This window comes from Ailuropoda melanoleuca, chromosome 4, assembly GCF_002007445.2.
Source record: "Ailuropoda melanoleuca isolate Jingjing chromosome 4, ASM200744v2, whole genome shotgun sequence".
Classification (NCBI taxonomy): domain Eukaryota; kingdom Metazoa; phylum Chordata; class Mammalia; order Carnivora; family Ursidae; genus Ailuropoda; species Ailuropoda melanoleuca.
The window spans coordinates 1,574,838-1,602,278 of record NC_048221.1 but is presented as its reverse complement, the minus strand read 5'-3'; the positions used below and the strand labels follow the sequence as shown (position 1 = coordinate 1,602,278).

The 27,441-nt window shown below is 57.0% G+C and overlaps 1 protein-coding gene across 1 annotated transcript in view; it reads right to left on the bottom strand.

The window, feature by feature from the left end:
• TMPRSS9 (transmembrane serine protease 9) overlaps positions 1 to 27,238 on the bottom strand; it is a 28,128-nt gene extending 890 nt beyond the window's left edge. Inside the window, exons 1-15 of the mRNA XM_034660007.1 lie at positions 27,049 to 27,238; positions 26,027 to 26,193; positions 22,555 to 22,682; positions 19,151 to 19,218; positions 18,867 to 19,042; positions 17,961 to 18,002; positions 16,809 to 16,922; positions 14,347 to 14,518; positions 11,624 to 11,898; positions 9,568 to 9,704; positions 8,608 to 8,926; positions 6,861 to 7,032; positions 6,067 to 6,338; positions 5,453 to 5,589; positions 859 to 1,349 (exon numbers count right to left, since the gene is read on the bottom strand). Coding sequence (XP_034515898.1) covers positions 859 to 1,349; positions 5,453 to 5,589; positions 6,067 to 6,338; positions 6,861 to 7,032; positions 8,608 to 8,926; positions 9,568 to 9,704; positions 11,624 to 11,898; positions 14,347 to 14,518; positions 16,809 to 16,922; positions 17,961 to 18,002; positions 18,867 to 19,042; positions 19,151 to 19,218; positions 22,555 to 22,682; positions 26,027 to 26,168 — 2,645 coding nt within the window. The 5' untranslated portion in view covers positions 26,169 to 26,193; positions 27,049 to 27,238. The remainder of the gene's footprint in view (positions 1 to 858; positions 1,350 to 5,452; positions 5,590 to 6,066; positions 6,339 to 6,860; positions 7,033 to 8,607; positions 8,927 to 9,567; positions 9,705 to 11,623; positions 11,899 to 14,346; positions 14,519 to 16,808; positions 16,923 to 17,960; positions 18,003 to 18,866; positions 19,043 to 19,150; positions 19,219 to 22,554; positions 22,683 to 26,026; positions 26,194 to 27,048) is intronic.
• Between the last annotated feature and the right edge of the window lie 203 nt (positions 27,239 to 27,441).

Sequence of the window (27,441 nt, the reverse complement as noted above, 5' to 3'; positions counted from 1 at the left end):
CCCTGCCCCTGGTCCCCGCCCCACCCCACATCACCCTTCTCTAGAGAGCCCTGTGTCCATGGCAAAAACACTTCCTTCCCTCTGAGTTCTGCTCAGGTGACCGTCCCATTCCTCAAAACCAAGGCCAGGTGGGAGGGGTGGGACGGTCGCTAAGACACACACCCCACATCCCGCAGAAGTCAGGCCTGGTTCTCCCCTTAGTGGCCCTGCAGCCAAGGCCTGCTGACAGGTCTTGGCTTGACCTGTGTGAACCCGGCTGTATTCGATGGGGTTTATTTTGGACCTGCAAATACACGTTCCATACGCTTCTGGTCAATACTCAATAAGACCTTAACCCCCCTTCCGAGGCACGCTCCGAGACGGCACAGGCACAGGCGCAGTCTCCGTCAGCGTCTCTGCGGGCCTGTCCTGCAGAGCTGGGCTGCGCCCTAGCCAAGACGCTCCCCGAGGCCCCGCGCAGGAGCCCGTGGGGTTGGCTTGCTCTCCTCAACCCGCTCGCCATCTTACTGTGCCTCTGGTTCCCCGTCCAGTTCCCCACCGCAGCTCAGGCTGGTCCCGCATGCAGGAACGTGCCGTGAACACCCGCTGCATGGACAGAGCAGTGGAGACCCGCCCACCCGGGCTGCCCACCCGGGCCTGTGTCCCAGCTTTCAGGACGTCTCATGGGCGGACTTGTGTCCTCTCCACAATCATACATCTACGTCCCAGCCCCCGGGAGCTCGGAATGTGACATTTGGACACAAGACTTTAAAGAGGTGATGAATTAGAACCAGGACACTGGGGGCCATGTTGCAGTGAGGACACGAGGACACACGCAGAGGGACGAGTCTGAGGACACAGGGAGAGGACCACGTCTACTCAGACTTCTGACCTCCAGCTCCGGGAGAGAACAAGTGTCTGCTATTGTCACGACGGACGCAGGGCCCCTGCCACCCACACGTCCCTCTGTTCATCCCACTACCTGGTGGCTGGAAGCCCACGGTGGGGCTGGGGGCACTGGGAAGTGGGGTGTGTCCCCCCACAGTGGCGCTCGCGGTGGCGGCGGTCCTGCTGGCAGGTTGGCTGGTGGCCCGGAAGGTGGCTCTGCTGGCCAGGACCGCTGGGACGGTGGGGCCGGCCGCCGTCCTGGAGGAAGGCCTGGTGGAGGGCGGGGGTCCCGTGGCGGGCGGGGGAGGGCTGGGCAGGGGCCCGGAAGACATGGTGTCCAGGATCCAACCCTTCAGCCTGGTGATGCGCGTGTACACGCCGGGCCTCCCAGCCTGGGCACAGCCGACCCCCCAGCTCACGATCCCCGCCAGGTAAAACACGCTGGGGGCCTCCTCGCAGGCCAGGGGTCCACCAGAGTCGCCCTGCAAGTGAAGGGAGGAGGGGGAGGACATGAGTCAGACCACCGTCATGCCGCTCGCCTGGCGCAGACACAGAGACAGAGGTCAGTTCTTTCTCCGTACAACGGGGAAACCGAGGAACGAGCTGGCTGTGACCACGCGGGCACATTCTCCGCATGGCCCTGCCAGGCGCTCCCACGTTCCCGCATCAGTGCAGCGGGGGCCTCAGGAGACCTGGCTTCAGGCCCCGCAGTGTGACCTTACGTGACCTTGATCAAGTCACTTCTCTCTGAGCTTCAGTCACTCTTTCTTTTGTTTTGGAGACGTAAGAAAAAAATGCAGAAAACTCTGAATACAATGATGACCGTCACGGAGATGCCCACGGCCTAGAACGGGTCGCGGCTTGCTAGCCACCAGCCTCTTTCTGTGCGTTCAGAGGAATCGCGCCAGCGACATAGGGCTTTCCTTTAAGAATCGGCAACGTTACCACAAAGCTTAGGCCACGTAGCCGACTGTCCCCCCAACGATGGCAGGAGAGCGTCTCTCGGCCCACCTGCTCTTTGCACCCCACGACCTTGGCCCTCCTCCCGCAGGTGGGGGGCGCTCTGTCTCTGCCCTGGGACCTGGGCTGACCTCTGCAACAGCCTTCACCCCCCGGCTCTGGGGACAGTGGTGCCAGGCGACTTCCAAAGCAAGGTCATGCAGATACCACGTGCTTCCAGGCCGCTCCCTTGAGCTACTGGCTCTTGGAAGCCCGCGACCGCGTTTCGAGGGGGCCAAAATGAGCCCAGGCGGAGGCCCGGTGGGGAGGCCCGTGTAGGGTGCAGCTGGGACCCTCGCCCACAACCGGCACCAGGTGTGCGAGGAGAAACGCCTGCGGATGCTGCTGGCACACGAGCCTCTGAACCGTCCCAGCGGAGGCCGCCCTGCGTGGAACACACACGCCAGCCCCGCTGGGCCCCACTGCAGCCTCCAGGCCGTGCGATCCGTGACGGTAGTGAAATGGCTGTTTCACAGCGCCAGGCTTTGGGGCGTTCCGTTAGCCCTGCCCCTGGTCCTGGGGCCCCAGTGCCCCAGGGGCTGACAATTCAGGAGTTTGGGGTGTGCCCACTACGCTTTTATGCTAATTTTGTGATTTTAGAAAGTATGCAGTGTTATCTTTAAAATTCATAGAAAGAGGTTCTATGTAACATTTTGTAGCTGGCCGTGCTCAGCAGTGTCAAGATGACACGCTGACTATCACAGATCCATCAGTTACCTACAGAATAACAGATAAAATACACAGCATGTAACGGATCTGACGTCAACACAGAAGCGTCTACGCAGGCACTGTTGTCACTGCCGTCCTGGAAGATCGTATTACTACGAGCCCGAGTTACGGGTGGGACTCGGAGGCCCAGAGAGGTGGCGTTGCTCGCCTGGGGTGGCGGAGCGGGAGCGTTCCTGCACCAGCGAGGCTCCAGGGCTGGTGTTTACCCCACCTCTGTCCGCTGTGCCTGCGGACGCATTGTGCTGTCATCTTTCAGCAGTACCTCTGGGGGTTATGACTGAAGTCCGGGCGCTTTCTGTGTCCCAACTCGCTGTGGACACTGCGGACATCGTGTCCCGTCTGGGGCGAGAGCGTGCGTCTTTCTCGCGTCTGGCGTCCCGCGCTCCCTTCCGGCTGGCTGTCTCACCTCCCCTGCTCTCCCCGAGCGGCCTCGTCCGGAAGCCCAGGACCCCGACTGGCTTCTCTCTTCCTGAGGTGTCCGTGCATGTCTGCTGTATGGGCTTCTGAGGCTTCTCCCTCTCCCCACCCCTGGAAGATCCCTTCCGGCGTCCCACTCCTCTCTGGGGACCCGGCGCCCCGTGGGCCTCTGAGCTGGGAACTGTAGACTGAGGGGAAGGTTCCTTCGGTTGCGTGTGCTGCTTGTTTCCTGATCTCCTTGTTTGTTGGTTGTCTGGGTTCTGTTCCACTGCTGTTTGATCGCTTTGCAGGACAGACTGCATTTTCCAAAGGTCACGGCACCCCCACCGCCCGCCTCACGGGACTTGGGTGGCCCTCCCCGCAGATGGGGGCAGGCTGGCGGCCTCGGAGGCGTCACTGGGCGTGACTTCCAAGGGAGACACAGCTTCTGCACGTTCTCTTGGGACGTCCGCACTTGGAAGCCAGCCGCCAGGTCGCGAGGAAGCCCTGGGGTCCACAGCCCTGCTGAGCCCACGTGAGTGCTCCCCTGGAGAGTGGATCCTCCAGGCCCCCCGAGGCCCCGAGCTCCTGCTGGGAGAGCAGACAGTCCTTCCCAAGGGCAGGCCCAGTGCACAATTGCTGCTTCAGGTCCTGGCCGCTGCTGACGCAGAAATTGGGTTACCAACACTTCGGTCTGTTCTGGGCTTCGTTCCTGGGCGTACACACATGCCCACTTCTTCTCGGAGTTATCTTGCCTTGTCCCGTGTCATCCTTTTGCTCTTCTGCGGGAACTCTGAAGCCGGCTTGCCCAGTGTTGTGGCGAATGCTAGGGGAATTTTGCCTGGAATCGCACTTACAGAGAAAATGGGGAGACACGGTCTTCGTAATATCGAGGCTTCCCACCCATCAGTCCGGGGCAGTTTTCCAGTCATTCAGACCTTTTTGTTTTCTTCAGAGTTTAAAGGTTTTCTCCACGAAAACCCTGCACGTCTTCTAGAGTTTACTTCTGGACACGAGACAGACGTTGTTCCCGCTGTCAGTGGGATCCCTTTTTCTAGGATGCGGACTTTTGCTGGAAAAGGAAACGTTCCTGACCTCGTACGATGCTCTCGCGTCGGGCCACGCTATTGTGGTCTTAGGCGTCTTGACTGTTTCTCCGTTGGTGGCGTGTTTCTGGTTTATTTTCTCCCTTTTTTGGCGGTCAGTCCTGTTGCTGCCGACGGCGGCTTTGTCTCCGTTACAGATGCCCACGTCTCCTTCCTCATTTCTTTTTTTTTTTTTTTTTTTAAAGATTTTTTATTTATTTATTCGACAGAGATAGAGACAGCCAGCGAGAGAGGGAACACAAGCAGGGGGAGTGGGAGAAGGAAGAAGCAGGCTCCCAGCGGAGGAGCCTGATGTGGGGCTTGATCCCATAACGCCGGGATCACGCCCTGAGCCGAAGGGAGACGCTCAACCGCTGTGCCACCCAGGTGCCCCTCCTTCCTCGTTTCTTGACCTTCTGTGTTCTCCAGACACGCTTGGCAACAGCAGGCAGCCTTCCCTGTGTCTGACCGAAAGCTGCTGTCTCGCCACAAGCACGATGAGTGCTGTGCATTTCTGTTCTCTCCCTCATACGGCTACGGTTTTTAAAAGCGTGGTTGGAAATGGTTGTTACAAACGATCAGATGCAGGGCGTCGGGATGGTGCAGTCGGTTGGACCACTGACTCTTGGTTTCGGCTCAGGCCAGGACCTCAGGGTCATGAGATCTAGCCGCGTCGGGCTCCACACTCAGGAGGAAGTCGGCCTGAGATGCTCCCTCTGTCCCCCCAGCTCTCTCTCTAAAATAAATACATCTTAAAAAAAATTATCAAATGCCTTTTTCTGTGGTTTTGGAGATGATGCCCTTTCTCCCTTTCGATCACTAAAGTGATGACCGATGGTACTGGCTTCTCCTGGGTCGGACCCGCCTTTTTAGGAGACAGGCCCACCGTGCTTGACTCCTTCCCCGCTAACACGTTCCCGGAGCTAACCCGCCAGCAGTTACTGAGGGTTTTGCGTCTGGCCGGTAAACCTCTCCACCCATGGATTTCTCTGGCTCTCCCAGCGTGGCTTCGGAGCCAGCTCTCCCCTAAGAGGGGGCCACGGCTCAGGCGCCTACCCGCCGCCCTGCGGGACGTCACAACCTGTGACCGGCTTCTCCTCCAGTGAGCGCAGCTGTGCTGTCTGTCCGAATCGGCGAGTCTGTACTCCGCCTGCGCCCACCACACACGAACCGCTGCCTCCCCTCCGGCCTGGAGAGAACGTACCCTAAACCAACATTAAAGACACCAGTCTCCCCAGGCTCCCCCGTTCGCCGTGTCGCACTGACCATCCTGCTTCTGTCTCTGTGTACCCGCTGAGCGCTTCGGAAGCCTAGACCGGAACAAGAATGAGGGGGCTGGCCAGGGCGAGGGTGTGGACCCCTGGGCGGACGCTCACCTGGCAGGAGTCGACCTTGCCCTCCAGGAAGCCCGCGCAGAGCATCCGGTCCGTGAGTGAGAAGTTGTAGAGAGCGCTGCAGGCCTTCTGGTCTATGATGCCCACGGATGCTCTCTGCAGAATGTCAGGCTTGGTGGCTGCGAGCAGAGGAGACCCCCCACCACATGGGTTCAGCTGCCAGCAACCCCGAGAGGGAGGCGCCATCCCTGACCGACGGGCGAAGAACCCAAGTCCCACAGGGTTGCAGGGACTCGTATCGAGTCACGTAGCGAGAGGGCCGACCCTAGGCCCCTACTCACGCCCGAGACTTTCACCACCGTCCCCCCGCAGACACCCTAGCGCCGTGGGTGACCTGCAAGGAGACCACTCTGCGGCTCCAAAGCTAACATGAACTTTGGGGGGCTCCGAAGGGTACAGCACAAGTGTCTCCGGAGTTTCTCTACAAAGAGCCACGGAGCACATGCTCTCGCAGCAGGAGGGCCCCGGGGACTGGCTCTAAACAAACGGGCAGGGCTGTGGGCCAATGACAACTGAAAACGCAGCTGCGCTGCGCCCGTGGGCGGGCGTCTGTGGGCCCTGGAGGAGCGGACCAGAGACCCCGGCCGGGAGCTCACCGTTGCCCTCCTGCGTGCTACCCCATCCAGAGATCATGCACTTGTGGCCAACAGGGAACTTCTGGATGGCCAGGGGCAGGCACACGGGCTGGATATTCGTGCTGAAACTCAGGGGCCTGGCCAGCTCCAGGACGGCCACGTCGAAGTCCAGGGTGCCGGGGTCGTACTGGGGGTGCAGCACCGCCCTCCTGAGACCCATCTTCACCGGGGTTCCGCCGATGCCCGTGAGGGACGCGGTGCCCAGGTGGGCCCGTACCAGCTCCACCTTCGTGCTGCCGACGAGGGGCCGATCAGATACCCTGCCGGCGCCCCCCTGCCCCCAGGAAGCCGGGCAGAGCCGCCCCCACTCTGGGGAGGGGCGCCAGGAGGACAAAGGGGCCACACGGCTGCTCCCCAACAGTGGTCCCAGGCTGGGGGGCGGGGCAAGGCAGGGAGCCCTCCTTCCCTTCGGCTGTAACAAGAGTGAGCTGGCCCCACGGCATGAGAGGCCCCTGGCGCTTTAGGGACATGAAACGCAGATGCTTGGAGCCCAGGGGAAGGAGCCCTTGTCCCCTCCTCTAGCTAGCCCCTCCCTGTCCCCAAAGGTCAGTTCCGCAGACTCCCCCTCCCAGGAGCTGCAGCCCAAGCTGGGCCCCCGAACCCTTACTTCTGCCTGCGCCCTCTCTGGTTTGTGGCTGGACATTCAGACCCCTGTCCTCGAACCCAGGGCCACCCCAGCACACAGTGGCGGGACGCCTGGGGCACCCGGCGACAGAGGGCGGCTGCGCGGCGCTCGGGGCTGGGGTGGGCCTTACTGGTTGAAGCAGTGGGCAGCCGACAGCAGCCAGCGGTCGCCCACCACAGTCGCGCCGCAGAAGTGCCGGGAACCTTCCTTCAGGCTGACCTGCCAGGGCACCTCCCCCGAGGCGGCTCCCAGCCCGCCCACGATCCGCGTGGGCTTCTCCATGGCGGGCCTGGCCCCGCACTCTGCGAGGAATGAGAGAGGAGGGTCCTGGCATCTCCGCCCACCCAGAGCGGGAGCACTGTGGTTCCCGGACACCAGAGCGCTGCCTGCCCGTTATACAGATGAAGAAACTGAGGCCTAATGGTGACCTAAGGTCACCAAGGATGTGGCGCAGCAGGGGCAGGCGGGTTCCAAAGACGACAGTCATAGAGTGCCCTGGCCCCGTTGGCCTGAGCCCGCCAGACACAGACCTGTGGCCTGCAAGGTAGGGCTGACAGGCTCACTGCAAGGAGGAGCACGTGAGGGAGGACCCATGGGAACCAGGCACTGCGGGATTTGGGGACCGGGGTGGGGGGTAGCTGACATTTAAATGAGCCAGAGCTCCAACAGGCCCAGCATCGTGGGTCTGGGGGCCCATGAAGGAGGGCTGGCATCCGATCTGGGTCCTTGGAGACCACAGAAGACAGACAGACATACAGACTGCTGTGTCCAGAGACCCTGTCTCCGTGGCCCGGCCCCAGGCCGTAATTAAGGCAGCTCCCCAGCGCCAAAGCCACGGAGGTGCCCCAGGCAGGAGTGCCTGCGTGACCATCCCTCGATGTTGCCGGAACATTCCACGGAAGAGCTAGCGATGGGGAAGGAAGCAGGGGGAGGGCGCGTCCTGAACCTTCGCGGCTGGCCCCGCCCAGCCTGCTCTCCGAACCGCTCAGGGGAGGCAACTCCGTGAGCCGTCTGGCCGCAAACTAGTTGAGAATACAGCAGAAATCTCCCGTCTGCCATGGGTCCGCCACAGTCAACAAGAACCAGGCCACTCATGGAAGCAAACACCCCGCGAAGAGATGCACAAATGAAGGCGGAGACACACGCCCTGTCCCTGCGTGGGAAGATTCGCAGCGTGGACGCGTGAGGATACGCACTCTCCCTAAGGCCAGCTGTAACTCTCGACACTCAGGTGAAACACGCCCGTCACAACAGGACCGACGTGACTGGGCTCCTGCCGGCCGGTCACAGACGCGGAGGCGGCTGAGGGTGGGTGGGGGCGGGGGAGGCGGGACAAACGTGTGTAGTGGGCACAGAGCTTCAGGTTTGTGGGATGGAAAGTTCTGGAGACTCGTTGCACAAGGTGAACATAACACGACTGACCTGGACACGCAAGAAAGTGTAGGATGGCCCATTTTATGTGTTTGACATGGCAATCAAAAATAAAATAAAAATTAAAAAAGCAGATAAGCCGATCTTGCTCTTCTCATGGAAAAGGAAGCATGCAAACGTGTGCAGAAAAAATTGGGGAAAAAAAGAAGAAATGCAGTTTCTTGGAGATTTCTTGGATATTAAAATGTCTGTGTGTGTACAGTTATGGGGGTGGTGTCTGGAAGGACCCCCGAGTGGGACAGCTCGAAGTCACTAGCTGTGAGGACATTGCATATACGCCCCCGTGCACCGCCTGACTTGGCCATGCAGTCTGAAGGGTGCCAGGGTGCCTTCGCCTGTGCCCATGGCAGACATCACTAGCCCATCACCCATCCGCTCCCCAGTACCAATCGATCCAATCCTGTAGGGAGTGGACACCTATGCCTGCCTGTGCCCCCAGCAAATACCTTGTGGCCTAGAGGCGGTCACTGAGTCAGGAGGCGCCGTGCTGGGGCCCTGCGTGGGTCTGGCAGGGGTGTGGACCACTGGGCTCTGAGGACTGGTGGGCCAGGCAATGCTGGGGATGGCGGAGGTGGGAGCCGTGGTGGGGGCCAGAGGCTTGCTCGCCACAGTGATGGCCTCTAGGATCCAGTCCCGAAGCCTGGTCACACGGGCATAGACACCGGGACGCCGGGCTTCTGCACAGCCAATCCCCCAGCTCACGATGCCAGCCAGGAAGAACCTGCCGGAGGGCTCCTCGCAGACCAGGGGGCCTCCTGAGTCTCCCTAGGAGACAAAGGCACGCCTTCGCGGGGGGCCGGGGCTCCGGGCCGCAGCCAGCCCCAGTCCCGGAGCTGCAGAGTCAGAGAAGGAGTCCCACCAGGGATTCTGAGACCTGTCTGCCCACGAGCTCACGAAACAGAGGTAGGCCGACAGTCTGCACCTCAGAACCTGCTTTCTCTTCTGTAAAAACTCAACAGAGTGTCTAAGATCTCTTCCAATTCCACCGGGGACAGCTGAAGACCCACCCCAGATAAACACCCCCTCCTCTCCTTATCCCACGAGGTCTGTGGGGGTCACCGCTCGCCTAGGCAAACAGGACGGCTGCAGCCTTTCCTGGAGGCTCTTGCACTCCTGTCTTGCTGTCCTTCCCCTTTTGGGACGCTCACATTCTCAGACACAAGCTCCCCCCCATCTTCTCCCGATGCTTTCTCCAGGCTCGTTTGGGTATGGCTCCCTGAGCACGTGCAGCGCTCTCTCCCCACCTTCTCCCCATCCAGCTTTAGACATGAGACCAAGGGGATGAACTAAAACGCAGGAAATCCACAGCCGTGCATAGTCCAGCAGGGGACATCTCGGTGTTGGACCGGAAGCCGTGAGCACCCCGTTCCCCGGGGCCCAGGGCAGGTGTGGGCCACGGGGCTCACCTGGCAGGAGTCCACCTTCCCGTCCAGGTAGCCGGCACACAGCATCCTGTCGGTGAGCGAGTGGCCGTACAGGCTGGCACACAGGCCCTGGTCCAGCAGCTGCACGGTGGCTTTCTGCAGCGTCTCTGGCTTCACCACTGCCCAGGACAGGGAGAGACCAGCAGGATGAGCCTGGAGGCTGTGGGGCGTGTCCACTCTGACCCTGCGTCCCCCGCCAGGAGGGGACTTGCAGCGCCCGGCCGCGCTCTACAAATACCTGCCAGTAACCTTCCGGCCCAGACAGCAGACGGGCATCCAAGTTCACACCTCATCTCCCCTCCGAAAACCGCTCTGCCTGAGCCTCCCCTCAGGTCTCTGCCGCTCTTCTCGTGCTCCTCTGCGGAAAGCTTTCCTTAACCCGACATTGACTGAGCTACGGTTCATCTCTGCTAAACGTGAATTCACATTATGTTGCCCCCTCCTCAAATCTTCCAGTGTGAGCCCCCCGCCCCCTGGCTCAAACAAAATGTTTGACTGCCTACCCCAGGGCCTTGGCACATGCTGTTCCAACTGCCTGGACTGCTGTCCCTACAGAACCTTCCTCCCTCATCTCCTTTCTCATCTCCCTCCTGCCCACCTGCTTAAAGCTACGGCCCCCACCTCCATCCCTACCTTACTTTCCTCCACTGGCTTCGTCCTCGTCTGCCATCTTTACGACCTACTTCCCTCTAGAGCTGTGCTGTCCAGAGCAGTAGCCGCTAGCCACACATGGCTACTAAATGCTGATCTAATTGGGTTCAAGTGCAATAAAACGTACAACTCAGTTTCTCAGCCACACAGGCCACGCCGCAGGGGGCTGGAGGCTTCTGCAGCAGGTGACACAAACTTAGGAACGCACAGCCGTCCCAAGGAAAATGCTCCCGCTGGCGCTGACCCCCACGCGGGGAGGCTGTCCTGCTCGCTGCCCAGTCCCTGGACCCGCACTCGGTGAGCTGGGGAGGCTCGAATGTGTCTGGACCATCTTCCCTCCTAATTAGGTCCATGTGGCCAATACCTTTCCTTGTCAGAAGGCATAAAGCATTCTTTCCTTCACATCGGGTAGAAAGAGCCCTGAAAACCCTAGGACACAGGCAGCGGGCCCTGCGAGGGAGGTCAGCCACGTCGGATCCCCAGGCCCTTTACATAGGGCAGAGCTGCCCCCACTCCCATGCCCTGTCCATGAAAACAGGTGAGCTGTCCTGTGGCTAGTGGCTACTGTGTTGGAGTTTGCTCTAGAATGGTCTAGACGGTGTCAGTCAGAACTTTCCGTGACGACAGGAATTCTCGCTGCAGGACGCCCTCCTGTTCCCTGATGCTGTGCATCCTCCGCCAGCTCGGAGTGGAGGTGTCCCTGTCCTGGGGCTTTCCCTACAGCTGTCTCCCGGCCCAACTCGGTTTCCCCACGACATCCCGTCACATGACAGTTGGCTCTCACCCGAGGCAGTTCTGTTCTGTGAAGTCACCACGAACGCCAAATTAGTGAGTAGGAAGCATGGCTCCTGGGGATCACGGGACAGGTTCCTATGAGCCTCTGGTCCCAACATTTTCGAGAACTGACCAATAGGTAACCTCGTGTTAGGTGTGCTTCCGTCTAAACGCGCCAGAGTTAATGCACGCCACCGACTCCTTCACCTGCACGCGGGCCAACGGCACCGCCGCTCACCGCGCAGGGCAGCGTACCTAACGCATGTTCCCTCACCAGACACACCCCAGCCTTCCTGCGTTTAGGAACGCCGGCCGGCACCCCAACTCTGCTCTAGGAGCCCTTTTAGAAATCGCCCTCAGAAAGCACAAAAATGCAAAGGACACTGGTTTCTGGTGGGAGGTGAGACAATGAGGCGGCACGCTGCCCCGTCCGGTCTCGGCCACAAGCACGCTCCTCGCGTGGGCGCCGATGACCGCAAGATCGCCGCGAGGACCATCGGGGCTATGGACAAAGTCATGGCGCAGGAGCGCTGGTGAGCGCGGGACCCCAGGACAGCGGAAGCTCCGTGCCGGGACCTCCCTGCGCTCGGGCCAGCCGCGGGCAGGCACTTACGGAAGTCCTCCCTGAGGTAGCCCCAGCCGGAGATCAGGCACTTCCTCCGCGGCGGGAAGACGTGCGTGGCGGCGGGGAGGCACACGGGCTGGACGTGCCTGCCGAAGGGCAGGGGGCTGTGCAGCTGCAGCACCGCCACGTCGAAGTCCGCCGTGTCGGGGTTGTACCGCGGGTGCAGGGTGATGCGGGCCACGCGCGCCCGCACCGTGCTGGCCTCCGCGCCGCTCAGGAACGTTGTGCCCGCATATGCCACCCACTCTCTTGGGTCTTGGAACCTGCAGGACAGACAGACCACGGCTCAGAGGCCCACCCCTGGGACAGGCGGCAGAGGGAGGCGAGGGAGGCAGTCATGGGGCCGAACGTTAAGGGGGCACCCCGAAACCCAGTCCTCACAACTGATATTTGCACGCAACGCTGTCAACAACGAACGTAAAAGCAAAGGAAATCTATCCTGTACCGACAATCAGCAACACTCTAGGTGAGGACAAACCCGGGTACAAAACGCTAAGGGGGCCCAGAAACCACAGACCGGGCTGCAAAACACCTAGGGCCGCGGCGAACAAAGCAGGGACGTCCGACGTCAGCACGGGGGCATCCTGCACCGGCCCCACTCACCTCCCTCGCCCTCCCTGAGCCCTGGCCTGTCAGGTCTGGTCTCGATTTCAGAACTGCATGTTCTGGTCGTTGTTGATTTTTTCTTTGCACTCATTTTGATTTTTTTGCAACATGACATGAAGGTGTCACTTGTCACAATGACTGTATCGGGCGACCCCCTGCATTTTGCCCTCCCAGGCGAGTGCCTCGCTCTCTTCACCCTAATCCCGGCCCTCCGATGCGCCTCCTGGGACCCACGGACAGTCAGCGGAACAGCGCACTTCCCGGCAGAAACACTGGACAAGGCTGGGCTGTGTTTCACGAAGTCTATCCCCTTTGCCCACCCTCTCCCGGCATCTTTATGGACCATTCTGCTAAGCTCAAGGCCCAAACTCTTATTGCCTTAAAAATGGTTCACGTGATAAAGTTTATGTCATCTCTATTATATCAGAAGAAAAGAGAAAAAACAAAGATAGCTATAACAGGCCCTCGGGACAACTGGGGGAGTCATATGTGGGTGGACGGACGCTGGCGGGCAGCATGCGGCCGATCCTCGGCGGTGCAGGCCTGCGGGGGACCGTCCCTCATTTGTGCAAACGTGTGCAGCCGAGTCAGAGGGGATAACATCGAAGGGCCTGGCAAAGAAAGGTGCCTGCACTGATGTGTGTACAGGTCCCGACACGGATGCAGGCAGCAGGAGCGAGCGCGAGCGGCAACTCGAACGCTGGCCGAGATCAGGGGAGAGGTAACACAGGTGTTGGCTGTACGGTTTCTTCCTCTTCTATCTGCTTAAACGCTGTCATAATAACGTATGGGAGGAATAAAACCTAAAGTGGAAAGCTCCCAACTCCCACGGTCCTGAGTTGTCCGTTTCTTACCTCTTTCCCCCAGACCGTCACCCCGAGGCAGACAGCAGGGTGCACTCGGGGCTCACCAGCCTCCCACGGGCTGTTAACATACCAAACCATGGGGCAGTCGGTAGGCAACGGTCTCTGTGAGGAGCCCAGGCTGCTGCTGCCCTGCCCTCTCCCCAGGACTCTGAAGACTGCGCAACCAAAAGCAATGCCTGGTGCAGAGGCTTCTAGAACCTTCCGCCACCTAAGACCAACTCCACTCTGGGATCAGCCACTCTGGTTTATTAAAGATTCTGACCATCCTCAACAACAGCAGACAACAACCCGGTTCAAAAATGGGCGAAGGACATGAACAGACATTTCTCTGAAGACCTACAAATGGATGCTCCATGTCACTGGCCATCAGGGAACACAAATCACGACCACAGTGCGACCTCTCTAGGATGGCTCAAATCAGAATGGTAGACACAAGTGCCGGTGAGGATGTGGAGAACATGGAGCCTCCCGCACAGCTGGCGGTGACAGGAAACGGTGCCGCCCCCGTGGGACGCTGTATGGAGGGTCCTCAAAGGGTCAAGCATGGAACTACCCAATGACCCAGCAGTCCCACTCGTGGGTGTGTAGCTCAAGAATGCAGAGGGTCCTGAAGAGAGCCTTGCACAGCCCTGTTCACAGCGGCGGGATTCGCAGCAGCCAAGGGGTAGGAACAACCCACACCGGTCAACGGAGGAGTGGATGCACAGAACGTGGCAAAGCCACGTAACGGAGGGTCATCATTCAGCCTGAAGAAGAGAGGAAGGACCCTGACACCTGCCACGACATGGACGGACCCCGAGGACACTGTGCTCAGCGAGAGCAGCCAGACCCAGAAGGACACCATCCCGCAGGACCCCACTCCCAGGAGGTCCCCAGAGGAGTCCCCTCCTCACAGAGAGGAGCTGGGGGAGCCAGGGCTGGGGCAGGGGCTGGGGACTCCGTGCTCCCTGGGGACAGAGTCTCTGTGTGGGGAGACGGAACGTTCTGGAGCCGAGGGTGGGGTGGCTGCAGGACGGCGTGAGTGTGCTTCATGTCACGGGACTGTAATGATTAAAGTGGTACGTTCACGTTATGTGTATGTTGCCATGATTTAAAACATAAACAAGACCACAGTCAGATTCAGCAAAAGAGAAAGAAGGAAAGGGGCAGAGGAGAGCTCCGAAGTGGCTCTGAGGACGCCAGGAAAGGCGGTGCTCCCAGAGTGGGAAGGAGGGCGACACCAAGGGATGCAGGGCTCACCCGTTGAAGCAGTGGGCCGCAGACACCAGCCACCGGGCCCCAATGACAGCAGCCCCACAGAAGTGTTCGTTGTTTTCTCGAAGGCTGACTTGCCACGGGAACTCCCCGGGGGACGCTTCCACGCCGCCCACGATCCGGCCCGCTGTCTTCCAGCCAGGCTGTAGACCGCAGTCTGCAAGACACAGATGCCACCAACCAGGAGCCCCAGAAGGCAGGCCCATGACTGTGCTCCCCGCATGTCCATGAGGAATCTCTTCACCCCGTGTTCCTCTCGTTCAAAGACGTGCTCTAGCTCCCTTGCACTCGGCTTTGCTGACTCCTTCAGGGTCTCCCCGGTCCCCCCTACCCCATCTCCAGCTTCCCGACAGAGGTCCAACACCCAAGGCCGCACGCACCAGGGAGCGGCAGAGAACACTTCCGACCAGGAACGCTTTCTCTGCCTCGAGCACGGGTGGCCTTCACGCAACCTACCCTTCGCCATATTACATCTATCGCATGGTTCATGGCCAAAGGCTAGGTGCGGGTGGGAACTTCACCCTTGGACTTGATTTGGGGTCGTGCTAACTCATAAACCAAAGACTTCACGCCTCGCTTTCTTGTGTTTCTAGCTGCCTGGTGGGCGTTTTCCTCCTTTTCCTTCTCACCACGGGCCCCTCCTTTTGTTGTCTCTACTGGAGGGTGTGTTGCCGTGCAGTAAACAGTGAACTTTGGCAGGCCCGGGCTTTCCAAACAGCGCACGTTTCCAAGAAAGTCTGGCCCTTGACCACCTCCTGGGAGGAAATCTCTAAGCCCCTGGAATGTTGTGTGATAAGAGCAGGTTTGTCTGTCTGGGGCATTAGGTCACCCAGAAAGTTTATGCTACAGTGTGACTGACTGATGGACTTGGGCCACGTGGTATCTGCTTGACCTTTGGGGAGGGGCCGCAAACTAAGTGTTATGGGCTGAGCTGTGACCCCCGAAAAGGTGTTGAAGTTTTAACCCCCAGTACCTGTGACTGTGATTTATTTGGAAATAGAGTCTTCACAGATGATAAATTAACACAAAGTCATGAGTGAGGGCCCTAAACCCAATGACTGGTGGGTGTCCTCCTGCAAGGGGGAAATTTGGACACAGACACACACACGGGGAGAATGCTGTGTCAACATGACAGCAGAGATCTGGATGACACCCCTACAAGCCAAGAAATTCCAGGCATCCAACAAACCCCAGAAGCTGGGAGAGAAGCAGGTAACAGCTTCTCCACCAGCTCAGGGGGATCCAGACCCTCGGACACCTTGAACTCAGGCCTCCAGCCTCCGGCATTGTGACAGGGGACGTTTCCGCTGTTTTGGCCACTCCGTTTACATCACTTTGTTCTGGCAGCTCTGGGACTCTCCTATATCAAGTGAGCTGCGCTGGTGTTTCGTGGCCATGTGAGCAACCCCCAGGGCAGACCCTGGACACCAAGGCTCGGCGAGCTGCCCTGGTGGGAACACCTTGTGTGTGTTGTCACCTGCTGCTGCGGGGACAGTCAGTGCAGGGCTGTCCACAGCACTCCCCTGGGAGAGGGCAGCGGGAAGCTGGCTCTCCTCCGGTCTTGCCCACACTCTGCCCTGTGCGCCTTTTCCTTTGATGACCTTTCCGTGGGGAGAAGCTGTAATCATGCAGAGAACACCTGATTTTGTGAGTCTTCCCAGTGAATCACTGACCCTGAGGGGGCCTTGCAGACCCGACCAAGCCGCCCATTTCAGTCAGCCTCCACAGATCGTCTCACATCCTGGTGCCATGTGCTACGAATGTCTCCTTCACCATGTACTTGCAAGTTTCATGATTCTTATACATACACCTTTCCGTGGAATGCTGTGTCTCAGCTTTTTCGGTGCACTCTTGTGTTCCTTGGTGAGGTTTTATAATTCTGTGTAACGTTTATGTGCTGTTGCTCTTGGTCACAGCGGGGCTCTTGCCTTTTACCCTCTTGTCCGTTGTGACTTGTATGAAGCACAGCAATAGCTTTTGTACGTGTCGATGTTTATCTTACATTCCTCTCGGTGTTGAACAGTCTTATTTTCTAACAGCTGGCTAGTTAATTTATTAATTCATTTATACAGACAATCACATCCACTGCAAATTCTGTCTTCCCTCTTCCTTTCCACACGTAAACGCAGCTCTTACTACTGCATGGGCTAGCATCGCTAGAAAACGCTGGCTACTCTTACAGCATTTCATAAGATTCCCTTCCTCAAATCCCACTGCATAGAGGACAGAGGTCCAGTTCCTGGCATTTGAGGTTTCCCCCAGTTTGGTGAGGACCTGTCTGTTCAGCCTTATCATGGGTGCCCCCCCCCCACTTTTCTCAGCCCAGCTCCAGTGAATACCGGGCCCGGATGCCCATATGTAATGTGCACAGTGGGCCAGAGAGCAGAGCCAGCAGCTGACCCTGGAAAGGGGACATGGGCCAGAAACCAGCCATGTGGGAGACTGACCACAGTGAGCCTCGTCAGATCCATCGGAGCAGTCCACTCTGTCATCACACTCCGGGTTCACTTTGGTCACACACTGGCTGTTCCGGCAGGAAAAGGTGTTCCCCGGACAGCGACCTGAGGGCAGAAAAGAACCAAGTTTTTTTGTTTTTTTGTTGTTTTTTTTTTTTTTAAAGATTTTTTTATTTATTTACTTGACAGAGATAGAGACAGACAGCGAGAGAGGGAACACAAGCAGGGGGAGTGGGAGGAAGAAGCAGGCTCACAGCAGAGGAGCCTGATGTGGGGCTCGATCCCATAACGCCGGGATCACGCCCTGAGCCGAAGGCAGACGCTTAACCGCTGTGCCACCCAGGCGCCCCAGAAAAGAACCAAGTTTTTGATCCCACTCCATCTCTCCCGGCTGCAGCAAGATGTCCACACAGAGTCTCTAGAGCATGGAAAACACCTGTTTTTTTACTTTTTTAGCCCTGAACGTTTCTGAAACAATTTACTCGGAATTAGTACGGGCACAGAGCACAAGAATGCCGGTCAGCACGAAGCCCAGGGCGTAGCCTGCATACCACGTGCATGTCCACATCTTCCAGCACCCACACTCTTCTAGCTGTCCGCTGGGCATTTGCAAGGTGAAACTGAGCTTCTCACGTTTTGGTAAAACATATACAACATAAAATTTACCATGCTAACTGTTTTAAGTATACAGTTCACATTTGGGGCCGGACTGTTCTCTGTGGGGGTTGAACAGCACTCCTGGTCCTACACGCTTGAAACCAGGAGCCCCCACTCATTACAACCACAGATGTCCCCGGACACTGCCCAGCAACCCCTGGGGTCTGGATCACCTAGCTGAGGACTCTGTGTGGCATTCACTCTTTCTTCTTTTTCTAAACTGTCTCTTAACAGATTTTCACAACTCTTCAAAAAAGATGGATAATGTTTTCTCTCAATCATGTTTGGCCACGTGAAATCCAAAGTGTCTCATCTTTAAGTCCTTTGCCCACACAGGGCTATGAAACTATCCCCGCCCAGCCCCCCGGAGGAGACTGGTGTGCAAAAGCAGCATTTCCTGCATTTGAGGGATTCCTCTGTATACTGGCTGCAATCAGAGAAACCCTGCAGAGGGCAGGGAGCTCCATGGGAGAGGGCAAGACATACCTGATTTTAAGTCTCTTTCTGTCAGTGGCCCTTTCTGGCTTCCTGCAGTGAAACAGACAAGACACAAGCTGATTCCGTAGTTCTTTGAAAACACTGGACGGCAAAGCTGAGAGCCGCAGTCTACCAAGTTCTGTAGTTCTTTGAAAACACTGGACGGCAAAGCTGAGAGCTGCAGTCTACCACGGGAGCCACTCAAATTCTAACTTCAATCAATTGAAGATGAAAAATGAAACAATCTCTCGCTCCGTCTCATTGTCTGCGTGACCTGTGCTCTAGAGCCACATGGGGCCGGTGGTCACCTTAGTGGGCCATGCAGGCGGCAAACCAAGGAGAACTCAATTAGACGCACTGATATAAAGGTTACTGAGACAACTAGCGTGTCAGGGTAGGCGGAGGACCGTGAATGTCCTGTAGGGCAAGGGCAAGGCAATCAGTCCCTAACGTGATGACACGCTGAACTCACGTCTGGCTCTCAGATCCCAATGCCCCACATCATCAAATTTCATGTGAAGTTTGGGGACACGATACGGAAGCTGCATCATCAGATCTTAGGGCACAGCATTTACTCTTATTCCTATACCCGAGTTGGCGAACAATGGCTGTGGGCTAAATGCAGCCCACCATCTGATTGTGTAAATAAAGTTTTATCAATACCCAACTGTGCGCATTTGTTTATGTACGGTCTTTAACCTTCCTGTTACAACCGAGATCCAGTGGGCTGCAGAGACAAAAGCATTTACGCTCCGGCTGTCTACAGGTTGCTATCACCTGTTCTGTACACTGAGGGTAAAGCATCCTGCACTTTCCATCAGAGGGAGCAACTACTGAAAACCTGAAGTTTAAGGCAACTTTCAAATGCCTCCCACAGCCGCCTCCTAATTCTTTCAGCGGCGGTTGCCTACTTACCTGTGAGCTCGGCGGACACAATGGTGCCATGGGCAGCCAGGGGGACGCCGTGCCCCTGCAGCCTTGCTCGGAGTCCCTGCTGCAACAGCTCTTCCTCCAGGCCCAGACTCAGTGACTGCAGGGCTCGCAGCAGGAAGTGTAGCCGGAAACGCACAAAGACACTGGAATTCCCAGCCCTGCAGGTAGGAGAGAAGCCCTTGGAGAGGGAGGGCTCCTACTGGAATCTTCCGGAATCTCCTGGGTGTCCAGTAGGGTTCCTTCACCCGAAGGAGGCCCTGACTCACCTGTAACCTAGCACGGTGCAGCCCACACAGCTGGCCTCCAACTCTGTCTTCTGAAAGCTGCTTACAAACTGCAACAGAAACAACAGCAGCGCCCACTGAGGCCACGGACCGGGCACCTGTCCCGTGGGGACCTGCTGTGGACACGCAGAGCTCGAGGACACAGAAAAGCGCCTCTAGTCACACTCAGTACACACAGCGGTCACAGAGCTGTGTAAATGACAGGGAAGAGGCACTCTGAAGTTGTTCGGATGAAAATACTGCCCTATCAGCAGGTGGACGGATAAAATGTGGCCCATCCACGTGATGAGGAGCGAGGCGCCCACACGACGGTCAGGGAGGAAACCAGACACAGAAGGCCACACAGTGTGATTCCACGTGTGTGACACGTCCAGAACAGGCCCATCCACGGACGGAAGGGGGCTCGTGGGGGCCGGGGATTGATGGCTAATGGGGATGGCATTACTTTGGGAGTGATGGAATGTTCTGGAACTAGACAAAGGTAATGGTTGCATGATTTTGTGAATACACTAAATGCCACTGAATTGTTCACTTTAAAAATGGCTAATTTTGGGGCTCCTGGCTGGCTCAGTCAGTAGAGCATCTGACTTTTAAAAGAAAAAAGACTGATTGATTTGAAAAAGCAAGCGAGCACAAGCGGGGGGAGGGGCAGAGGGAGAAGCAGGTTTCCCACCGAGCAGGGAGGCCGACAGGGGGTCTGATGCCAGAACCCAAGGCTCATGACCTGAGCCAAAGGCAGACGCTTAACCGACTGAGCCACCAAGGGCCCTGAGCATCGGACTCTTGATTTCAGGGTTGTGAGTTCAAGCCCCACACTGGGTGCAGAGATCACTTAAATAAATAAAACTTTAAAAAAACAGTAAATTTTATATGAATTTTAGACTAAGAAAATCCTTTGTGCGAACAGATGCTACTAGAACTTGCTTATCCTTCATGCGCTGCTCGAGGGACCACTGTCCACTTCTCCTGGGACTGTTTTGGGTTTAACACAGAAAGGCTCCCGTCCTGGGAGCTGGGATGGGTGTTTTTGGAGGTGCTGTCCCCAGTGGCGCCAAGGCTGGGGGCTCCTGGGAGTCCCTCTGGCACCGCATGTGACCTATACGTAGGGCGACAAGATGTCCCAATTTACCTGCTCTCCTAGTGGAGTTATTAATAGCGTCCCTGTCCGTGGTCAGTGTTCTGGCCTGCACGGTAAACCCGGTCACCATGCCCGCTCTCGGGGCTTACAATCCACAGCTCTCCCTCCTAAAACTCCCTCCAACCTGTTTCTCTTATCTCCACTCTCCATGTCCACGTCCCTACTGCTTGCATTCAGACCTGCTGGCCCACAGAACAGTCCACAAATTTCAGCAAGTGTTCTCCGCCTGCCCTGCCCCACGTGCCAGCCACTGGTCACACACGGCTACTGAGCATCTGAAACACGGCTGGTACCACAGAGGAACTGGTTTTTACGTTTTACATTCATGCTTAAATTCCAAACAGATACTCCAGTTACCAGGAAACTCCAAGGATATTTGGAGCAACTCAGGTATGTAAATGTAATGGACTCTATGTATCGATCAAGTCCTCCTGATGGAAACAGCATCCATATTGAGATGTGAGTGCAAAGTGCACACTGGGTTTTGAAGACTCGATGCAAAAAAGAAAAAGAAAATGCACTGTGTCTTCAATACCTCCTTTACCTATGTTGATGACATGAAATGATAATATTTTGGATGTTCTGGGTTAAATAAAATATATTATTAAAATTAAACGTACCTGTTTGCTTTTCCTTAATGTCGCTGCTAGAAAATTTTAAATTATGCATGGGGCTTGTGGGTTGTTTTTTTTTTTTTTTAAGATTTTATTTATTTCACAGAGAGACAGCCAGCGAGAGAGGAGCACAAGCAGGGGGAGTGGGAGAGGACGAAGCAGGCTCATAGTGGAGGAGCCCGATGTGGGGCTCAATCCCAGAACGCTGGGATCATGCCCTGAGCCGAAGGCAGATGCCTAACGACTGAGCCACCCAGGCGCCCCTGGGGTTTGTGTTTTATTTCTTTCCGACAGTGATTCAGGGCGTGGGACCGAGATCAGGAAGCTGACACCCACGGGCCAAATTCAAGTCATTGCCTGCGTTTGCGCAGTTCAGAAACTGAGAACGGTGTCTGCATCTTTAAATGGTTGAAGAAAACCAAAAGAAAAATACTATCTCATGTCACATGGAGATTATTTGAAATGTGCATCTCAGTGTCCACAAATAAAGTTTTATTGGCACAGAGCCACAACCACTCATTCTCCTGTCCTCTGTGGCACCTCTCGAGCTGCCTCATGCCAAGCTGAGTAGTTGGGCCGGAGAGCGTCTGGCCCCGAGGAGCCAGGGATCTTGCCTGTCTGGCCTTAGAGGAAAAGTGTGCTGATCCCAGTGTGGACGGGGCTGACCCAGCAATGCCGCCCTGCTTCTCTCAGGTCTTATCACACAGCCTCCAGGCCACAGGCAGACTGCTCCTTTCAAAACAGGAATCCTCACCTAGTGACCCTCCTGATTCTCTTAGAACGAAATTTAGAATACACTCGTGAGATATAATGTACCTACCTCAAATCTCACCTTTTGAGAGCGTACGACTGGATGGGTTTTAGTGCATTCAGAGTTGTGCAGCCATCACCGCGACCAATTTTCAAACATTCCATCAACCCAAAAGCAACCCCATCTCCCCTAAAAGTCATATCCCAGCCCCAGCCCCCGGCCCCACGAGCCCCCTTCCCGTCCGTGGAGGAGCCTGTTCTGGACGTGTCACACACGTGGACGCACACGCTGCGGGGCCCTCTGTCTGGTTCCCCCTGAGCGTCGTGGGCTCGGGGTCCGTCCCCGGGCAGCACGGGTGGGCGCATGGCTCCTGCTCGCGGCCGAGGCACGCTCCCACGTGGGGGACTCCTTGTGTTTATCCGTTCATCCACCGATGGGCATTTGGGTGTTTCTACTTTTTGGCTCTTGTGAGTCCTGCTGCTGTGGACATGGGTGTGTGGGCTCTCTGTGTGACATGAACTTTCATTTCTCTTGGGTGAACACCTACGCACAGAATCGCTGCATCGTGGAACCCTTGTTTGACCTGACCGATGGCCTGCCTGCTTCCACAGTGGCTGCCCTCTTTCAGGTTCCCACCAGCCCTGTGTGTAGGTTCTGATCTCGCCCCTGGACTACAACTTGTAGCCTTTCCAAGTGCCTGTGAGCCCAGCACAGGTCAGTCCCCACCGATGCTGCATGCCCCTGCATTCCAGAGCCCGCCAGTGCCGGCAACAATGGCCTCATCCTCTTCGCCCCATGTGCCCTCTTCCCTGCCTCAGTGCCTGCCTGGGCTTCCCCCCTGCTCTGCTCTGCTCGCCCAGTCACAGCCCCTGGCCGCCCTCACCAGCCTTTCCAGAGTGGGCGTCAGCATGCCGTAGTACTCTGAGGTCTCCTGCTGCAAGCTGCGGGCATACTGGACCCCCTGCAGCTCAGCCGTGTGCTCCACGTCGACACCCTGTGTAGAGAGGGAGGCTGCGGACAAGACCAGCGCCCTGTGAGAGAGCCCCACTTCAGGGTCGGGGTGCAGTTAAGTCAGCTTCAAAGGCCCCCAGCCACCCAGGGGCCGCTACCCCAACAAACAGCTGGTGGGCCTACTTCCTGGGGGCCCCTGAACGATCACTAACAGTGCCCCCTTTCACCTCTCACACGTGTTCTGGGTTCCATGACGTATGCTACAGTCACCCACCTGAAGGCGCCCAGACGTCCCCTGGTTTTCTGAGGACAGGACTAGCTCCTGGTCACCAGTCTCTCCAGGTGTGCCTGGCTCAGGGCCTGAAACTGCCTTCAGCCAAAAATGGCTGAAGTGGCCTCAGCAGACCCTCCCTCCAATCTGGAGCAATTTCCACCAGACGCCACAGGGGCCCAACCACAGCCACAACCCTTGGACCACAGTCCCATGATGCCACCCTGTGAAAGAACACGGGTTTCCAACTGTTGGAAACACTGTGTCAAAAGTACACGCCAGCGGAGACTCAGACCCATACACACGGGTGGGTGGGGAGGGGCAGAGCAGGCGCAGAGGAGCGGCGGGCACGGCGGCGATGCTGCAGGAGGGCCGTGTGGCATGGGCGGCAGCTGCGTGCGGGCGAGCCCAGCCCAACCTGCACACTTGCCCAGCCACGTGCCCCACGCCTGCTCTGCTCCAGTCACAGAAAGTACACGAGAGCCGAGACTAAGAGTCACAGAAAGTTTTAAAATGAAGATTACAATAGCAACCACTGAAAACATGGGTTTCCAACTGTTGAAAATGTGTTAGAACTCACAAAATGATGCACTAGCAAAAAATGATAAGATATACCAAAAAAATGAAAGCTGTGACCACATAAACCATAAAAGCTGGGTCCCCATTCTATGTCTTGTGAACGAATATTCATCTAGGTAGATGTTTAGATCTTTGTTTATTCAGTACGGTAGAGTACATGTTGTGTGCCAATTCCAAACGTAGTTTGTTTTCTCATTTGAGAAGTGAAAAATAGAAATGAGCACCCTGCTGTATGGGCCAAAGCGTTCTTGCTCCGTACCACAACTAAGCCTTTCTTTCTTTCTTTCCTTTTTTCCCCACTACACCCAACGTGGGACTTGAACTCACAACCCCAAGATCAAGAATCGCCCGCTCCACGGACTGAGCCAGCCGGGCGCACCCCCCGAGCCTGTTTTCCCTCTGAAGTAACGACAGACCCACAGGAAGCTCAGAAATAGCAGGGAGACCCCGTGTGCCCGACGCCCAGCTTCTCTCAAGGCTAACATCACCAACTAAAACTTGAGCTGTGTGGGAAGGGAGTACGTTTTAATTTTAATTAAAGAAAAATTAAAAACTGTGTAAGTGCTTCTTGAGTCTTCCTCAGTTTAGGGGTCCTGATGGGGATTGTATTTATGTTGCTCTCAACATGTGTGTGTGCTTCTAGGATGCCCCCGCCTCCCCTAGCGTGACACACGCACACACACGCGCTCACACGCGCTCGCACGCGCGCTCACACACACACACACACGCACAGCACAAAGTTTCCTGCATTTGACTCCCACAGCCGTCAGGGGGCCTCTGTCAGGCAGGCCAGGCTGCGAGATACTCCAGATGTTCCACGACATATACACAAAATATAACCAAGAGAGACGCGTGCTACATATAAAAATCAAAGAAGCCCACACAGGATCGCCAACTTACTGTTTTGCCACAGGAGAACACTTTCTCTCAAACTGCCACTTATTACCATTATCTTATGAATCAAAGGTGACTTCGCATCCCCAAATAAAACTGCAGGAAGCTTATCAGCTCAAAACAAGCCTGTTCCAGAGCAGTGCTGCCCAGAACTTCCTGTGATGATGGAATGTTCTAGATGAGCGCTGTCCAATGCAGCATCTGTGAGCCGACCGTGAAGGTGGCAGGTGGGGACGAGGAGTTGACTTTTTTTTTAAGTAGGCTCCACGCTGGACGCGGAGTAACTCACGACCCTGAGATCAAGACCTGAGCTGAGATCAAGTCTGACGCTCCACGGACTGAGCCCCCCAAGCGCCCCCAGGAATTGCCTTGTAAGTATTATTTAACATTCACTTTTTTCACTCTAACCAGCCCCGGACACGGGGCTGCCGTCCCCTGCAGCACTGAGGCAGACAACACGGGAGGAGCTGCTGTCTGTGGTGGCTAACAATGAAAGTGGCTCGTGGGGAACGTCCACATCAACGTGACGGGGAATCTAGCACGTGCGGTGGAAGGAGCGGCAAGCCCCCAAAGGGTGTGCAGACCCTGCTGTCACCTCGTGCATTCTCACAAGACGGCATGGGGTATCACCTCTGGACACATGTCTGTGTGCAGAGACCTGCGAGGCTGTAAACCACAGAGATGTCACAGGGAAAACCAGGGACGCCGTGGCCAGCTGCGGTGACTGGTTCCATACTTTACAACAGGACAACACTGTGAACGGACGTAATGGACCCACGTGGTTCAAAATCAGAAGCCACCAAAGGGCATCTGGTGACCAATGTCCCTCCTGTGCCCCACCACCTGCTGTCCTACCCAGAGGTAACCGGTTAGTCAGGCTCTGAAGCTCCCTCCAGAAAGACAACCGGTGCACACAGGGAACGTGTCTCCCTTTCTTGCCACTCGGCACCACTCCCTACTTTTTCTAACGTAGACATCTCTAGATCATTCTGTCGAGACGTAAGAAGAGCTTCCTCTGCTTATAACCGCAACCCCACACTGTATAGCAAGGCCACAGCTTTGTATGGCTCACCCTAAATCATATGATTACCCACTGGAAGCAAACATGAAAACAGGAGCCACAGTGAATTATAGGAGCATAAATCACTGTTCGTGGCGGGGGCACAGGGAAAGAGAGACAGGGAATCTCAAGCAGACTCCACACCCAGCACGGAGCCTGATACGGAGCTCGATCTCATGACCTTGAGATCATGACCCGAGCTGGACGCTTAACCCACTGAGCCACCGAGGCTCCGCACTGTTCATTCTTTACACTTCAAGAAGTGTAAGTAGTTTTCAAATTTCTCAATATTTAAGAGTTCATTTCACTGTCCCTATTTGTCTCCTTTTTCACCCCACGCGGAAAACTTCCCGGGAGAGCCTGGTCCATGGAAAACGTCCAAACCCACCCACCCCAGACCACCACCCAGTGCACACCAGGCCCAGGCTCCTGGCCTGCCTGACTTAGCTCCCGGTGGCCTGAGGGCCAGCCTTCAGTTCCATGCCTGCATGCTCAGCCCTTTGATTCTGGGATCATAACATGGATACCACAGAGCCACCCTGAAGTATCTTTGTGCAAGTCGCCCGGTGTGCGAACCCGTGCAAGCCCACAGCTGCTTACCCACGAGGACTCCCAGGGTGACCATGACAATGCTGGTGGCCACCACCGCAGAGAGGGCCACACGGCAGCACGTGGCATCCAGAGCTGGGACTTCCTTTGCTGCCCCAGGCACAGGCTGTAAGTCACTGGGGGTGGGTTCCATGGCTCCTAGACACGGGGAAGGCGACCTGGATGCCAGCAAGAAAGGACCAAAAAACAGGGTCAGAGCTGGAGGATGCTTCTCATCCCCTAAGCAAGGGTTTCACTTGTGCATATGTGGCAGCCTTCCACAGCACCCTAGGCACCTGTCTCACACAGTCACAAAACACGGGTTCAGGGGTGCCTGGGGGGCTCGGTCCGTTAAGCATCTGCCTTCAGCTCAGGTCATGAACCCAGGGTCCTGGGATCCAGTTCCACATCGGGCTCCCTGCTGAGCAGGGGAGTCAGCTTTTCCCTCTGCTGCTCGCCCTGCTTCTGCTCTCTCTCTCTCTGACAAATAAGTAGAATCTTTAAAAAACAAAAACAAACAAACAAAAAACCCCACAAAACATGGGTTCAGTGGGACTGCTGGCTGGGCCTGCGCATGTGGGCTCCCTGTGTGCAGCTGGGGTCAAGGGCCAGGAGGGATGCACGATTTTCCTGTGACCCTTCTAAGAAATCACCACAAACCTAATGCCGGGAAGGAACCAAATTCATTACTGAGCAGTTGTGGGCTCGGAAGTCCTAAAACCCAGGAGCGGGCAGGGCTGGTCCCCCGGGGCCCCAGGGAGGCCCGGCTCCTGCCTCTTCCTGGCCGCGGCCCCTCCTCCATCCTCACCGCCGGCAGCGCGGGGTCTGCCCATCTCTGGGCCTCCCGCCCTCTGCCTCCCTCTCGTGAGGACGCCGGGCCCCCGGGAAGCCCAGGCTCACCCCCACCTCGGGGCCTTGACAGGGTCCCCTCTGCTGCATGAGGCAACAGTTACAGGTCCCGGGAATGGGACGGGGACGTCTCGGGCCGCCGTTCGGTCTGACCGCACATGGACACTGAACGAACAAGATGGAACCTGGCCCGGCGCTAGCTCCGGTGCCCGCGGCGTCCTTCGTGGCCCTGGACTCTACGCGACCACCCGCGGCGCCAGCATCCCCGCCAGAGGGACAGACCTCTGCCCTCCTCCTCTGCCGGTACGCCGGGCACTGATCCTCGCTCGGGCCTCAGCTCCTAGAGGACCAGGAACAGCCACGTGCTCCTCTGTGTTCCCGCGTCCAGCACGCCCCTTCAGGCAGTCTCGCGAGAGATCCGAGACCGGGGGTGGGGGTGGGGGGGTGGTGTCCCACTACAACGGGCCTTGATCATAGTCTCGCGAGAGATCCGAGCTGGGGTCTCACGAGGCCGCCCCTTGATCGCGCGCGGTCTCGCGAGAGACTCCGCCGAGGCCCGTCGAGGCTTTCTTGCAAGT